The sequence below is a fragment of the Centrocercus urophasianus genome, unplaced genomic scaffold, assembly GCF_019232065.1.
Source record: "Centrocercus urophasianus isolate 14NV4802_14NV808 unplaced genomic scaffold, USGS_Curo_1.0 seq_12, whole genome shotgun sequence".
In the NCBI taxonomy this organism is placed as follows: Eukaryota; Metazoa; Chordata; class Aves; order Galliformes; family Phasianidae; genus Centrocercus; species Centrocercus urophasianus.
The window spans coordinates 34850500-34865172 of record NW_024884364.1 but is presented as its reverse complement, the minus strand read 5'-3'; the positions used below and the strand labels follow the sequence as shown (position 1 = coordinate 34865172).

The 14673-nt window shown below is 39.3% G+C and overlaps 1 protein-coding gene across 1 annotated transcript in view; it reads right to left on the bottom strand.

Moving 5' to 3' along the window:
• The window catches only part of MAOB (monoamine oxidase B), a 52915-nt gene that overhangs the window by 21239 nt on the left and 17003 nt on the right, over nt 1-14673 (bottom strand). The window contains exons 2-4 of the mRNA XM_042809888.1: nt 14126-14220; nt 13027-13164; nt 355-459 (exon numbers count right to left, since the gene is read on the bottom strand). Of these exons, the coding sequence (XP_042665822.1) occupies nt 355-459; nt 13027-13164; nt 14126-14220 (338 nt within the window). The remainder of the gene's footprint in view (nt 1-354; nt 460-13026; nt 13165-14125; nt 14221-14673) is intronic.

The following is a 14673-nucleotide window of genomic DNA, read 5'->3' as shown; positions in this document are numbered from 1 at the left end:
TCTTAAAATGCTAGTTCCTCAGTGACTGTGCAAAACGCTAAATCACAAGCATAAACCTGGATGCCAGTATATTAAAAACTGCAAAGGTATGACTGTAGACAGGCTCAGCAGTATGGCTTTCAGAACAAGCTTTCCAGGATGCCATTTACACATGTGTTCTGACTACCAGTGTGGAGCAAAATACACGTACCAAAATATCGTTGCTCCTGCCAGCATTACACACATTCAAGCTAGAGCAGCTTTGCCTATCTGCATCCTGGTTCAATTTTTACTTTACTCCTCTGATCAGACCCTCACAGAGCTGAAGTAGTCAGCTGCAATTCCTCAAGTCAGCTGCAATTCCTCAAGCCATACCTCCTTTCCCATTTCATCCATGGTCCTCCACAGATTGTTGTAGTCCAGGTAAGCCAATGGATTCCACAGAGGAGGGAACGCACCTTTAAAGGGGTAAGATTTACCCTACAAGATGATTAAAAAAAATAAACAATAAGCTAACAAAAACTAAAATTATAATCATAGCTTCTATGTGCAGGACACCACACTAAATGGTTGAATATTCACTAGAGGAACGCATACATTTAATCACTAAGTCACTAAGGTCAGTCCAAAAATGAGACAGAACAGTATTGCTCAAATGAAATGAGAAACTGGCTGTTTCTGAAAATAAGAAACATATGTTGCACATTTTCCTAAGTGCTCATGAAAAGACAGAATTGGTAATTGCATTTAGTTGTGTTTCTTTTTCTTTCAGAATCAGACCAAAGCAGCTGTGATGAGCTCTATCAAGCACTAAAATCATAGCTCAGAGACATTCCTGGAATAAATATAAATTGATTTCAGCTGCAAGAAAACATAGCATTTAATAACAAACCCCCCATTCCTCTCATTCAACAACCACATCTCTGGTAATATAGAGATTCTGGAGAGTGAGCATGGCCAACACCAATGTCCCAGTTATACCATTATACACTTAATAGTTTGATTTTATAAATTCAGCCACTACTATGAATTCAGAAGGTCCAGCATAATTAAGGGCAGAATATGACAGGTAATTGGTAGAGCTATTTCATTTATGAGGCATTTCTCTGTCTGACTATAAGGATGGCAACATAATAGTTTTAAAAAGTCACAAAGAATTGCTCATTAGCACTATATGGTTACTCATTTCTTCATAACATGTTCTAGAGTCCACTGAGTAAATGAATAATTAAGATCATATTATGTGCCACATAGCTTATATTTCAAAACTTATATTAAATTGCATATTTAAGCAGGCAGTGTATTTGCATGAACGTTAGTTGGCAGAAGTACTAACTTTTAAGTGATACTTGATACAGTGCCACAACAACTGATCACTAAAGAAGATTTACTCGGACTTTCTTCAAGAGAAACAGTGCATCATGATCAAGTGTTTAGAAAGAAGTTAAAAATGAAAAAAAACGAGACTATATCTCATTGAAGATAGCATCCAAAGATCACCTGCATGAAGAAGGGTCGAGCTAGGTTTGATTTAGCCTCTTTATGTGAAAGATGGACATTCAAAACTGCAGGTCGTGCAACATGGTGTTTGTAACATGCCAAAATATGTCAATATAAAAAAAGTTTTCAACCAGCAGTTTTGTTACAGTTGTAGTTGTTTCCCAGCCACGAGGCAGAGGTACAAAGGTACAGAACACCTCACTTTCAATCTAAGAATGGACTTTACAGCACACATTCAGAAACACTGCAGAAAATGTCAGGAAAGAACTTTTCATTCAAAGTGGAAAAAAAGTGCATCTCTACAGCTTTCTTGTTCAGTCATATAAAAATACATTACTCCAGCATAATGAAAGATATATTCCCGTAGATGGAGATCATGAATAGTAGTGAGTTTTTCCTTCTCTTGGCTCTGAAACGGACATTTTGACACTATTATGATCACTCTTAATGTGAACTTAATTTGAACTGGGATGCACCCTCATGGTCTATTCACCAGGGGGCATCATAACAGAAGAGCAATAAATCACAAAGTAATCTCCTGTCCCAGCTAGTAAAATCTGAACCTTGTTGGTAATTACCTTTTAGCTTTTTGGTGCACATAAAAATTTCATGCCAGCCAGCAGTCAGCTTTGCTCTGCTTTGTTCTGAGCACTGGAGGTGGAATACTTTGCATAGGTGTTTCAAAAAAAAGACTGCATCAGTTTGGTTTTTAGTACCCAGCATTTCCAGATTGAGATTTATGAAATATGTATACTGGTGCGCTCAAGAAAGCCAGGACAACATCAGAATGGGTTATTCCAATTATTGATTTTGTTCTGAGCTTCCTGCCCTGCCACAGGCAACCCTAACTGAGTAATCCCCTCTGAGTTAATTCAACTCTTACAAATTTCCTGCAGTGTTTCTTCATGAGCGCACGGCTAGAAGACATATAAAACTTATCTTTGTTTTAGTATTCTTCTATTTCACTGCATTTTAACTGTAGAAAGGGAAAACTTGGCTATACTTCTGTAGAAATCTGAGGTGACAAGTCTCATAAAGCACAAAAGCAAATCTCAACCGGGAAAAATAAAAACAATCACAAAAGAGAGGGAATCTAATGTAAAAGTTGCATTTAATGGGTCCAAAGGCATTATCTAAGGCCTGATTCTTATTTCCTATACAGACAAAATTCCAGGTGCTGCATTCTGTTTGCAAAAAGACTGCAAGACCAGGATCTATACAGAAACAAAAACAGCACTAAGAAAAATCACTTATAGTTCTGAGTATTTTCCAAGAACTAAAACAATTCAGTTCTATAGAGGAATTTTTACTTTTACAAACACAACAAGCTTTTTGATATTTAGGCCATACCTACTGGTGCTGCACAATCTCCAAAGAAAAAAAAGAATTGTAGATAAAAGTACACCTCAAAATGCACAAAACATTTACTTTTCAAATGTTTTTAATACCTAAATCAGAGCAGTATACTGCAATAATAACCACCCCTTCTGATCATCTGATGTAATATTTTTACATCACAACTGTAATAATGCTCAGAAGTATTTCTTACCTTTTTTTTTTGGGGGGGGGGGGGGGGAGGGGGGAGGAGCAGGAGTCCACTCAATAGTATTTAATAAAGAACATGCACAGTCTTTAGAAACTGATTCATAATGCAACTTGCAATGCTTCCAACATCAGCATTGGCAGCTGGAGGTCTACCTGCTATTGTACTTGCTGCTTGAAAAGACTGTTGCTGTAGCATGAGCTAAAGCATACTGAAAAAGCTGAAACTAGAGGGAGCAAACTGAATGAAGGAACACAGTTGTCTCAGGAATAAACAAACAGAGAAATGAGGAATCCAACTTAAAATGTTAGAACTATTATAATTCCCAACACATTTTCTCATTCATGTTTTGAAGAATGTCACGTCAACCAACACTGGGCTTAATTATACTGGACCCACGTAATATAAATGGTATGGAAACAGACTTTCTATGTACACCAGGTCAAGGAGATGACATAACAAGAAATAGGTTACTACTACAGTGTAAAGGAAATACATAGCACGACAACTGAGTATTAGCAGCCCCTCATATTATATCACTCCCAGGACTTGGGAGGCCACAGGGCTGGTCCCACACACTTTCCCTTCGAAGAGTGGCAGTGAGTGAATGGTTAGGGAAGAAAAGACATGCTTTACCAGCAAGTGTCATCAGTACCTCTCTGCACACTGAGATCTCAGAAGACTGCTGCTTTTGCATGCACAATACCCCTTCATGCTCCTCTAAATGTAACGTGCCTAGGTAGAACCTCAGCAGTGTTCAACATCATGATCTGCAGCTCTTTGTCTGGGTTTTATAGCTGATATAAACATCTTATCAATACAGTCAGCTTTCATTGTAGAAAACGTGACCCTGTGATGCAATCTCTGCACCCATGAATAAGCACAGATACTCCCTCAGCTAAGCCCTCTAAAGCTCACAGTAGCAGCTTCTAACTTCACCAGGATGCCACTCTGCATGTTAATTCAGTTACACAGCTTTGCGGGCATACAGTGCCCTCTGCTGATCTGCAAACATGGGTACATCACACACCTTGTTCTCTCAATATAAAATCACCTCGTTCTCTCAATATAAAATCGTAGAAATCTCATTCATGTAAAGCACGGAAACAGCCTCTTTTACCAGCTAACAGCAACAGGACAAGAGCGAATGGCCTCAAGTTGTGCCAAGGGAGTTTGAGGTTGGATATTAGGGAACATTTCTTCTCGGGACGAGCAGTGAGGCAGTGGCACAGGCTGCCCAGGGAGGTGTTGGAGTCACTGTCCCTGGAGGTGTTCAGGAGCCGTGTGGATGTGGCACTGAGGGACATGGGCAGTGGGCATGGTGGGGATGGGCTGGTGCTTGGACTAGATGATCTTAAAGGTCCTTTCCAACCATAATGATTGTATGATTTTAAGATAGAAAATCCTGAAGAGGAAAATGAGAAATAGTAAGGAGTCACATCAGGCTGGAACTCAGTACCTGACTCTCTTATTCATTTTCTCACTTGCTATACTGTGGAAAACTGTTCTTGGTTTTTTTTTTTTTTTCATTTTATTTATCTAATAATATGTGCCTTTGGTACTCAGCCTCCCGTGTAATCATAATTCTCATGAAAACTAAAAAACTCATGGCAACTAGTTGCACCAAATGATATCTCTAGCAGCCAAAAAAGGTAAGAAAGCTTACAGAGAAAACTGAGACAGTAAAGTCTTTTCTTTGAGAACCTGTCCTGCTTCTAAGTTCAACTGGTTACTGTGCTGACAGTTGTCATAAAGATAAAAAAATACAAAGAAAATACAGAAAATAGAAAATATAGAAATAGAAAATACAAATGCTGTGAAAAAAAATCTAGATAACTAATGATGCAAACCTACAACATTAAGATGTGCCAAAATACCTTCTAATCATATTTCAGTACTCAGTTTGGGATCATAAGCTTTGGATGATGAAGCATCTTGTGAAATTTGATCAGCATAAGTAATTTCATTTTAAATGTAGCATAGCCATACACACTGGCCTGAAATGCATCTTGAAAAAGAAAAGAAGCCAAGTGGGAGCAATTTGTTTCCAATGTGTTATAGATGTAAAGTTTATCTTCACTCTGTCCCCATATCAGTCACACAAAAGCTGAGATACATGTCTTAAATGAAAAAAAAAGCAGAATGAGAAAAAAATATAACACTAAAATATATAGAAAAAAAAAGCTTGAGGTTCTGCTATGAATTTAAAAGTGAATATAACTCTTAGATCCAAGCAGTTGAGAAAAGAGTTGACTAAGTCTCCCTCCTCCTAGAACCAGATTGTTTATTTAGAGATACTAAGAAACATCTTTACAAACAGTGTTCAGGTACCTTATGAAGCACAGAATTCAAGGGATTGCAGTCTAAACAGTCTCTGAAACTGGGGCTCCAAGGGCTTTCAATACCTGAATTAAACCTGCCAATGAGGAGGATAAAATCAAAAGAAACCTTTTCAGAATATTTCTGGAGTTTGACTTAAAAAATTTCCTTCCTCTCCCAGGAGCTGAGAAGTGGCAAAAATGAAAAACAAACAAACAAATAAACAAACAAACAAACCAGAAGAAAAGAGGAGTGTCATTTTGGAGTTAACCGTGACACCAGCTCTCTACCCACAGAAAAAAGCAACACAAAACCAACCCCTAAACACAAGTGCATCCTTGCCCTCTCAAAATGAAAACACTGTTTAAACCAGAAGATAACATTAGCATCACTGGTTTTGTTTCTGAGATTCTTGAGGTTTTTACATTTTTTATCTAAAAACTGAAATCTTACATAAAATTTTACAGACATGTGAAACACAGTAGGCTCAGCCAGCTCCTCCAGTATGTATTTAATTCTGCATTTCTGTAGGCCTCAACCAGCTTCCCAAGGGAAACAAAAATCAGTTCTTGTAATCAAATGCAATTGAAGCTTTCCTCCTAGCTGCCTGAATTAAATAAGCTAGGTGGGAGCACAGATCCTTTTCCTTATCTTATAGGAAACAGACCCTGTAGACTGGGAGGGCTGAGGCTGAGGAATTTTCTTTGCATTCAGTTTTAATTAAGAAATGCATATTTTATTTCCAGTTCACTTTCCTTACTGTTTCCTTACTGCTTTCATCTTGGTACTGCCACTAGGTCACAGCTGTCAGCCTTCCAGCCAATTTTCCTGATCAATAAACATCTCTTGTGAGACTCCTCTTTATGGTCCCCTTTGACAGAGATCACTTTGCAGACTTGCAGTACATTCTGACCCTTTTAGACTGCTGTAATACAAATATTATTTTTTTCATTTTATTTTTAAAAAGATCGAATTACAATCTAACTTGTTGCAATTGCTGCCAAGTGACTAGCACTAAAAAAAAGGGAAAATGTCCATTATTTACAGGGTAGGTACAAAAAGAACAGCCTTCCCTCTCCTCCTGCCAGTGGCTGCTTTTCATTCACAGCGTGGAGGACATCCCTTGTGGGTTTGGCAGATGCTCTCACCTACTTCCGCCTGTTCAGTCCTCAGTCTCCCCTGAGGCTCTCAGTCAGGGTGAATGACATGGCATTTTGTGACAGGAATGCTTGCATCCCTGTATCTAGGATACATTTTAATCAACGCAGATCTGCATTCCACTAAGAACATAGGAAACTACTATATAGGAAATTACTAGTAATTTCACTGTCTTGGAATTTACATGGCTTCTTTTACAAGGTGCCAGATCCCCAGCTTCTTCACGATTCAAAGGATTCTCCTCAGTTCCCTAAGTTCTTACCTACAAACTGCCAGAGAAAAGGGAAAAATAAAGACATGATGCCATTTTGCCTCACTTAAATTCTTGGTAGCTAGTAGCCTCACAGACTTTTCCTTCTCTGATGCACTCTAATTAAGACAAACAAAATAGAAATGGAAGTGCTTTTATCTAGTCATTCAAAATCCATTAAAGCTGTTACATTACATATTATACACTATGCCAGGAGATGCTGCCCTTAGATTTGCAAAGAAGCAGGTCAAAAGCTTAAATAAATCATGTTGCTTTAGTGTATGCATCTGTATGCACAGAATAAACACCAGTAAATTCCCCAATTATAAGCAATATATATTCTATAAGCAATCACTCTTCCTGCTGCCAGTTAAAGCCTAATAGAACAGGACCATCACATTTTTATTCATGAACAAGATCACAACAAACTGCATTTTAATAAACACCATGAATGACACCCAGGAGGTTGTAAAAAATTTTTTCTGCAGATTCACTGTAGATCAGCATGTAACCTGCTAACATTAGAGCTGATCTGTGGTCCCAGCTAAAGCTATTGTATGTATATAAGATTAAACGTTCAACCCAGCAATGCCCTTCAGGCTAGTCCTGTGGCTTAACCTGGCAACAGCTCGGCACCACGCAGCTATACAGTCAAGTACTCCTCTCCAATGGGATGGGGGAAAGAACTGCAAAAAGATTAAACTTGTGGATTGATATAATGATAGTTTATTAGGACAGAAAATGAAAGGAAATATATTTTGTCTGTGCACATATACACAAGAGCTGCTCTGAAAGCAGTGCCTCATATTTTATGAGCTTGGCACACAAAATCAGAGGCGGATGATGGTGATATGGCAGTAGAAGCTGAACCTTCCCACCAATATCCCATTATATATTGTGACAGATGGCAGCAGAGGGGCAGTCTGACACAATGGTATCTGACATGGAAGTGAGTACGAAGCAAAGGTGTGTCACTGAATTCCTCCAAGCAGAAAAGATGGCACCCACTGACATTCATCAACACTGAACGTTGATGGAGACCAGGCAGTGGATTTGAGTACAGTGAGGCGGTGGGTGGTGCATTTCAGCAGTGGTGACAGCGACGTGAAAGATAAGCCACATTCTATGAAGTCATGCATAGCTGTCACACCACGAAATGAAGAGCATCCTGATCAGGTCTTCTGCATGAACTGTCCGACTATAACCAGGGAACTGTGTATAGAGTTGAATATCAGCTTCAGTGCACTGGAAACAGTGTCAGTAATGTTGAAATATCACTAAGTTTGTGCCAGGTTGGTTCCATGAATGCCTTCACAGGAACAGAAAGAGCACTACAAGTTAGTGTGTCAGAACCAATACAAGGCTGATAGTGATAGTTTCCTGGATCATATCATTACCAGTGACAAGATGTGGTATCACCGCTATGAGCCAGAATCAAAACAGCAGTCCATGGAGTGGTGACATATGAATTCTATGTAAAGAACATGTGAAGACCAGGAGCATACTGTCCTACCATGCTCACCGTATAGTCCAGATTTGGCACCTTCCGTCTTCCATCTGTTTGGGCCAATAAAAGATGGCCTGCATGGACAATATTTTCCTAGCAACTATGTCATCATAGCAGCTTTGACACAATAGGTCACCTCTGCTGGCACAGATTTTTACAAGTGTGGTATGCCAACTCCTCCCACTTCTATAGTTCAGCATGATGCCATATGGTACTGGACATCCTTTTGGCCAGTTTGGGTCAGTGTCCTGGTTCTGTTGCCTACCAGCTCCTTGCACACTTTCGACTCCTTATTGGGAAGGCAGCACAAGAAGCTGAGACATGACTCTGGCTTTGTGTAAGCACTGCTCTGCAATAATTAAAACATTAATATGCTATCAACATTGTTTTCATCACAAGTCCAAAACACAGCACCACAGCAGCCACTGTGCTGCACTTAGCTCTATTTCAGACAAGAACAGGACAATTGGGTTCACCTTAGCATTCTCCCCAGTTGCCAGATTGTAGATAATTATGCAGGCTGTGCTAACCTTGGAAGGGCATGACATGCATTCAGACACCTCTAGCAAGTGCTGCTGGAAGATGAGTGGGCATGAGGAAAGCCCATCCCCTCATAGGGAGCAGAACTAATGAGGTACAAGCAACTCACTGTCAAGAATCTGTCTGACGACAAGGGAGGAGATGCTTCATGTTTCACCCAGCATTTGAAAGACCCCTCTGGATGTACGCATTTAACTGCCTGATTTTTTAATGGTAATGGAACAATTAGCAGGGTTTATATCAATTATCACCACGAGGAATATTACAGCTGCAATACACAATCCCAATAGCTAGCTACCTAGCTAACTGCTAGCACTATTGCCAGTTTGCATCAAGACAACAAGGGATGAAGAAGAATAAATGGACCAGCCAGTTCCCACAATCTGGGAAAATTCCAAGAAGGACCAGGCTATTAATACCCCAACAACAGTTCTGGTGGAAAGAAGATCTGGAAAAAAGTGACAATAGACACCAACAGACTAATGATTAGATTTTGAGAAACAAGTTTTGTTGGTATCATGTAGTCAGTAAGAGGAGTCTTGTTGACAGTCTGTGCTGCCAGATTTCATGTAAGCCTTCCATTAGTGAAAATGGGATCAGTGTGCTCAGCTAGCATCAGACCATGGCAGATGGCAGATCATCCATACCATATATGAAGGAATCAAGTTCTAAAAAGATTGATTTATCAAACCAGACATACAAATAAATGTTTAATTACACAGAGTTATGATAGCAGACCAAACCAAAAGTGTACTTACCTTACTTAGCAAAGGTTACACTTACACAGGTACACTGTTACACTTGATAGCAGGGATTTGTGCTTTAAAAGACAAAAAGCTTGCATGGCTATTGGGATTGCACAAAAGTTAAATGCAATTTGGATTAACCAAGCAAATCTGTTTGCAATTAATCCCATACAACAATTTAAATATTGTTGTATGTCAGCATCTCTCTCCAGAGAGTCTTACATATCAAAAGTAAAAATTATGTGGGCTGTATATGGTTTGGCTTGTTTTTTGAAGACAAAAGCTGTCACTTTAGTGAGAGAAATAAAAGCAAGTGGTGAAAAGCTGCAGACCTACCTATCTCAGATAAGGCCCTGAAAACTCGCTTGAGTAGGTAAGGAAAAACTACCTGATTCTAAGAAGCATTTAGTATCTGCTTACTGGTCCAAAGGGACAACTGTTAGGAGATACTCATATCTCAGATACTTTTGCTTCTTAGATCTGGATTTATGAACCTAATTTTGATTATGCTACTGAAAAGCAACGGTGTTCAGATAGCAATTTGCCTACCAAATACAATTTGCAGAGCTATACTAATTTTCTCACTGAGACTGATGAAACCGTGCTTACACAAATGAAAAGAGCACACTAATCTCCTTTCAAAAACCATAAAAGAGGATGTTTAACAAGTGTAGGAAAATAAAATATATGTAGGGCAAGAAATACAATTTTGAGTTTCTGTGAAGATATCAAACACAATATAAGTGAGCTCAAAAATACACTCATAATAGAGCCTGGCATTAAAAAAGATTAAAGGGGAAGAAAACACACAATCCAATCAAGCTGGTAAAGCTTAATTAGCACAGACACACCCAGAGATCAACAAAATGCATTCTTTTCATTTTGTAGTACAAAGAAGCTGCATATATTACTTGTATTAAAAAGCCTGTAAAATGAATTTAATTAACTATGAAAGGCTTGATTTTGCCTTTGGGTACTTGTAAAAACAGCAGCTGATTTTCCAAGATGCACTCTGATGCCTGATAGTGCAGTTAGACAAAAATTAAAACCTTTAGGTTTCATTGCCTCTCTGGATTCAGAGAGAACGTGGTCCAGAATTTAATTAGATTATTAGTCTATAGTCATGAAGCTTCAGTCAGCATGTGAATTTAAATTCACACAGACCTTTGTATATCTTGGAATCTGTTATACAAGGTATGACTTGAGAGTATAGCTTGGATTTTATGTAGCACACAAGAGTGTTGTCCATTTGCAGGGAAAGTGAGGGCAGCCACGTGGCTGAAGTGAGAGATCTGCAAGGACTGTATTGCAGTTACATGAAATGCAAAACTTCAAAGATTAGTGCACCCATTTGTACATGCAATTATGTACGTTTACTATGTAGCATTCATATGCTAACTCTTTAAGTCCTTGACTATGATAATATTTTTCCATAGTCGTATAAACACAGCAGTAAAAAAGAAATAAAAGATTAAAAATGAATGAAATTAACAAATTCCGAAGAGGAGCTACTGTCTGTGTGATATTTTCTCTCATTAAGCCTTGCTTGGCTTCCAGAAAGTCCTGGCACACAGTTCTCTCCCTGGCCGCTTCTACCCTGTCTCCCTTCAGGAGCTCTCCCACAAGTAGCCACCAAGACATGCAATATCTCTCCTCAGATGATTTTCAGTAGTTCACAGGACTGGATATGGCTCTAAGCAGGATGATAAAACTGTGACACAGTGGGGTCTCGAAGGATCCTGCTACTTCCAGGGTCTCTTGTTCCATAGGTCTGTGTAAGTCATGGTGCCAATCTCACACATGCCTGACAACTTCAGACCACCATGGTTCCAAGTATAAAATTACCACATTTGCCACATGTCCCTGGTATATCTAAGGACACAGCTTGCATTCTACCAGAAGGTCACAGCACTACCACATGAGTGTTAGAGTTAGCCCAGGCTTTCAGTCTTCTCGCAGACCTCCCAGGTTCTGTTTGCACCCATAACTCACAGATGCAGACCTTAGCCAAAGTGTCAAGTGTCCCATATCCCCAGACTTGGATGGCTTAAATGCCTTCTGGAGAAGAGTGGCTTCTCTCAACTCTGGATCTCTGGACACTAATTGTACAGTTGCATAAATTCCCTTGACTTGAGTCTTAATGCCTGGACAGACACTGCAGGCTCAGCCCTGTGTTTGAGAAGAGCCTTACTGCCACAATGCAAGGCCCTTCCTTTACCCAGACAGAGCCAAGGCACACCCTTTACTGCCCGCCTGGGATACATTCCTGAACACCAGCAAGTTCTGTCAGTGCTGGGTAGGGAGGAAGGCTGCGAGCCTTGACTCACAAGAGCACTCTCAGTCCTGTGCTTAAAGGTGTCTATAGATGATGGCAAAAGGCTGTTTGCAACCCAACCTACCTCTAGCAATCCATGTGTTAAGACACTTGTAGTCAACTGAAAGACAGATTATCTTTGGAAAGAGCCCAAACTTCTACTTCTGTAGAAGTTTCCCTCACTCTAGAGGTCTGTTGGAAAACAAAAGGTCATTTCAACCAGCACACTAACACCAGCATCCTTCCCAACAAGTTCTCTCCTAAAGATCTGAAAAGAAAATGGGATCTGGCCTACAAAACAAGCAGCCATGCTTGTGCTGGTTGCTAACAGACGAGGTCCCCATATAAATTACAGCTTTGGCAATACCAAGTATGTTTCAGTGACAGTATTTTGGAACACACCATGCTAGGAGAGCAAGGTTATCCTGACAGTTGATCGTGCAGATCAGCCATGTCAATTGTCTTCTACCACGAACTTCCCCCTCACTGTGATTTCCTGCTACAATTGAGGAGACCCTGAAAGCAAAATAGTGTGAAAATACTTTGAGAACACACTTCTTTTTCATAACAATTGAATGGGAAAGATACTTCAAAACATATTAGAACTTTTTTTCTCTATTGCTGTCAGTTTAAATACATCAACATTTTCTTCAACCTTTGATCATACACCAACTATCATCATGTCTTTTCATAAGCATATAGTGAATCTCAATGTTAATTTCCTCAGAACTAACACAGAATGTTGCTCTTCTATGAGAGTGCAACACTAGCGTAGAATAGTATTAAGCAGTATAAAGAAAGGAGAAAAGAATTTAGGAACCTTACTCTGAGAAACTTTCAGTCTGACTCCAGATACTCCCACTTTCCAGACTTCTGAAAAGGCCTTTCAGACACCTCATGCAGAATATATAAGAGAGCTGGCACATATAGAACAATTGCAGTTGTACTGTTTGGAAACTGTGAAACTTTTTGAGAGCTTTTAACTACGAGCTCAGACGTGAACCAAAACATCAGTTGCCAGGATGCATCTACAAGGGTACACATGCAGATATGCATGCATATAGTGATTTGTATCAGTTCTTCATTACCAGTATACTTATTTTTCTTCAGGAAACTCAGAGGATGCATAAAACTTGTCTGTCTACAGCAACAAACCTGAGAGCATCTTACCTTGACATGATGTATCAGCTTCTCAACTTCATTCACTTTATATGTCTCTATTCCTAACTCTTTAGATAATCGTAGAAGGCGATTCTGCGTTGGCCCCACATAGGCTCCTCCAAGGTCCACATATTTAACTTGTTTATTCTAGTATATCACACACACATACACACACACACAAAAGATTAAAAAAAGAGATGTGACTTTTGCAAACACCACACAAATTAAAACAGCAATTTAGAGGAATTATTCAAGCATTCTAGTGAAGATTCCTCTCCCCATAGAAAATTCTATTTATCTTGGTTAAGTTCAGCAGTAGCACTTACTAAGAATCTCATACGTGGATTTCATAAGCAGCTTAAGGCTGTAAAGGAACAGGCCTCCCAACTAGCATGAGAAGAAAGACCTTAACAAAGAAGATGGAGTCAGAGAGGTCTGCACAGTTCTTATCTGGTTGGACATCTCACCAGAAACTAGCTCAATACAGAGTACACTAGGGAACAGCACAGGTAAGGTTTCTTGATGATCAGAGTACATGGGGATCTCCTGGGTCAAGAGAGCACATCATAAAGGAGTGAACAACACTGGTCCCCAGTCACCTTTGCCATTCCTGTAATCTATATCATTCTTCACAGGGCTTGTTAAAAGTTCAGCTCAAGGATTTTCATCACGCAATTGGTCTTTATGGGTGTTTTTAAATAGCAATTTCTCCTGAATCGCTCCATGGGAAATGACTTTAAAACTTAGCTAATCATTTTCTCCTTCCCAGAGGAAAAGATTAATGACTCCAATGCCTGCAGATAACATGGAAACATTCTGTCCCCATCATTCTGCCAGTTTTTTCCTATTCTTGTTTGTATGGCATCAGGAAACTTCCCTTCTGCTACCACTCTGGCAATTTTCCCACAAGGGCGTCCTCTAGCAGGTAAGTTAAATAAATATGCATAAATACATAAGTGCATTAATACATAATATTCATATAGTGTATGCATAATGTATATACATACATGTCAAGCATATGCATTAATCATCAATTTCGTATTATACACGTGTATAATATAAAATATGTGTGTTTATATATTGCATAAGGGGGTTTGGAGACAATTACCTTTACAGTGAAGGTTCTTCCACCAACCCTGTCATTGGCTTCCAGCAACACAACATTCAAGCCCGACTCAGTCAATAGTTTGGCAGCTGAGAGACCTGAAAGATAAGAAAAAGAAACAAAGTAAAAGTGAACTAGGAACTAGCTTCATTCCATAAAAATTTTCTTTATATATTTTTTCTTCATTTTGCTTTTCTTAAAGCTGAGACACCAAGAAAGGGAGCAATTGGAACACAGGAAAGAACATCTCATTTTAGTTCTGATGCCATAAATCCTCACAAATGCAGAGAAAATATCAGTCAGTCTCTCCAGCAAGTGCGTCAAGCCATTATGGGAATTAAGGGAAATACAAAGGTTGGATAAGACAAAGGGAGCGCAACTTGCAATTTTAGCTTTTTAGGATCACCACTGCCTTACATTTCAGAATGAATAAACTGAGATTTGTATAATCTGAGGTTCTTATTTTGGTCACATGTGGCTGAATTTCCAGTGGGACAGCAAGCAACATACTCTGAAGGGCAGCGTGGTCTTCTTGCATGATAAAATGTGCT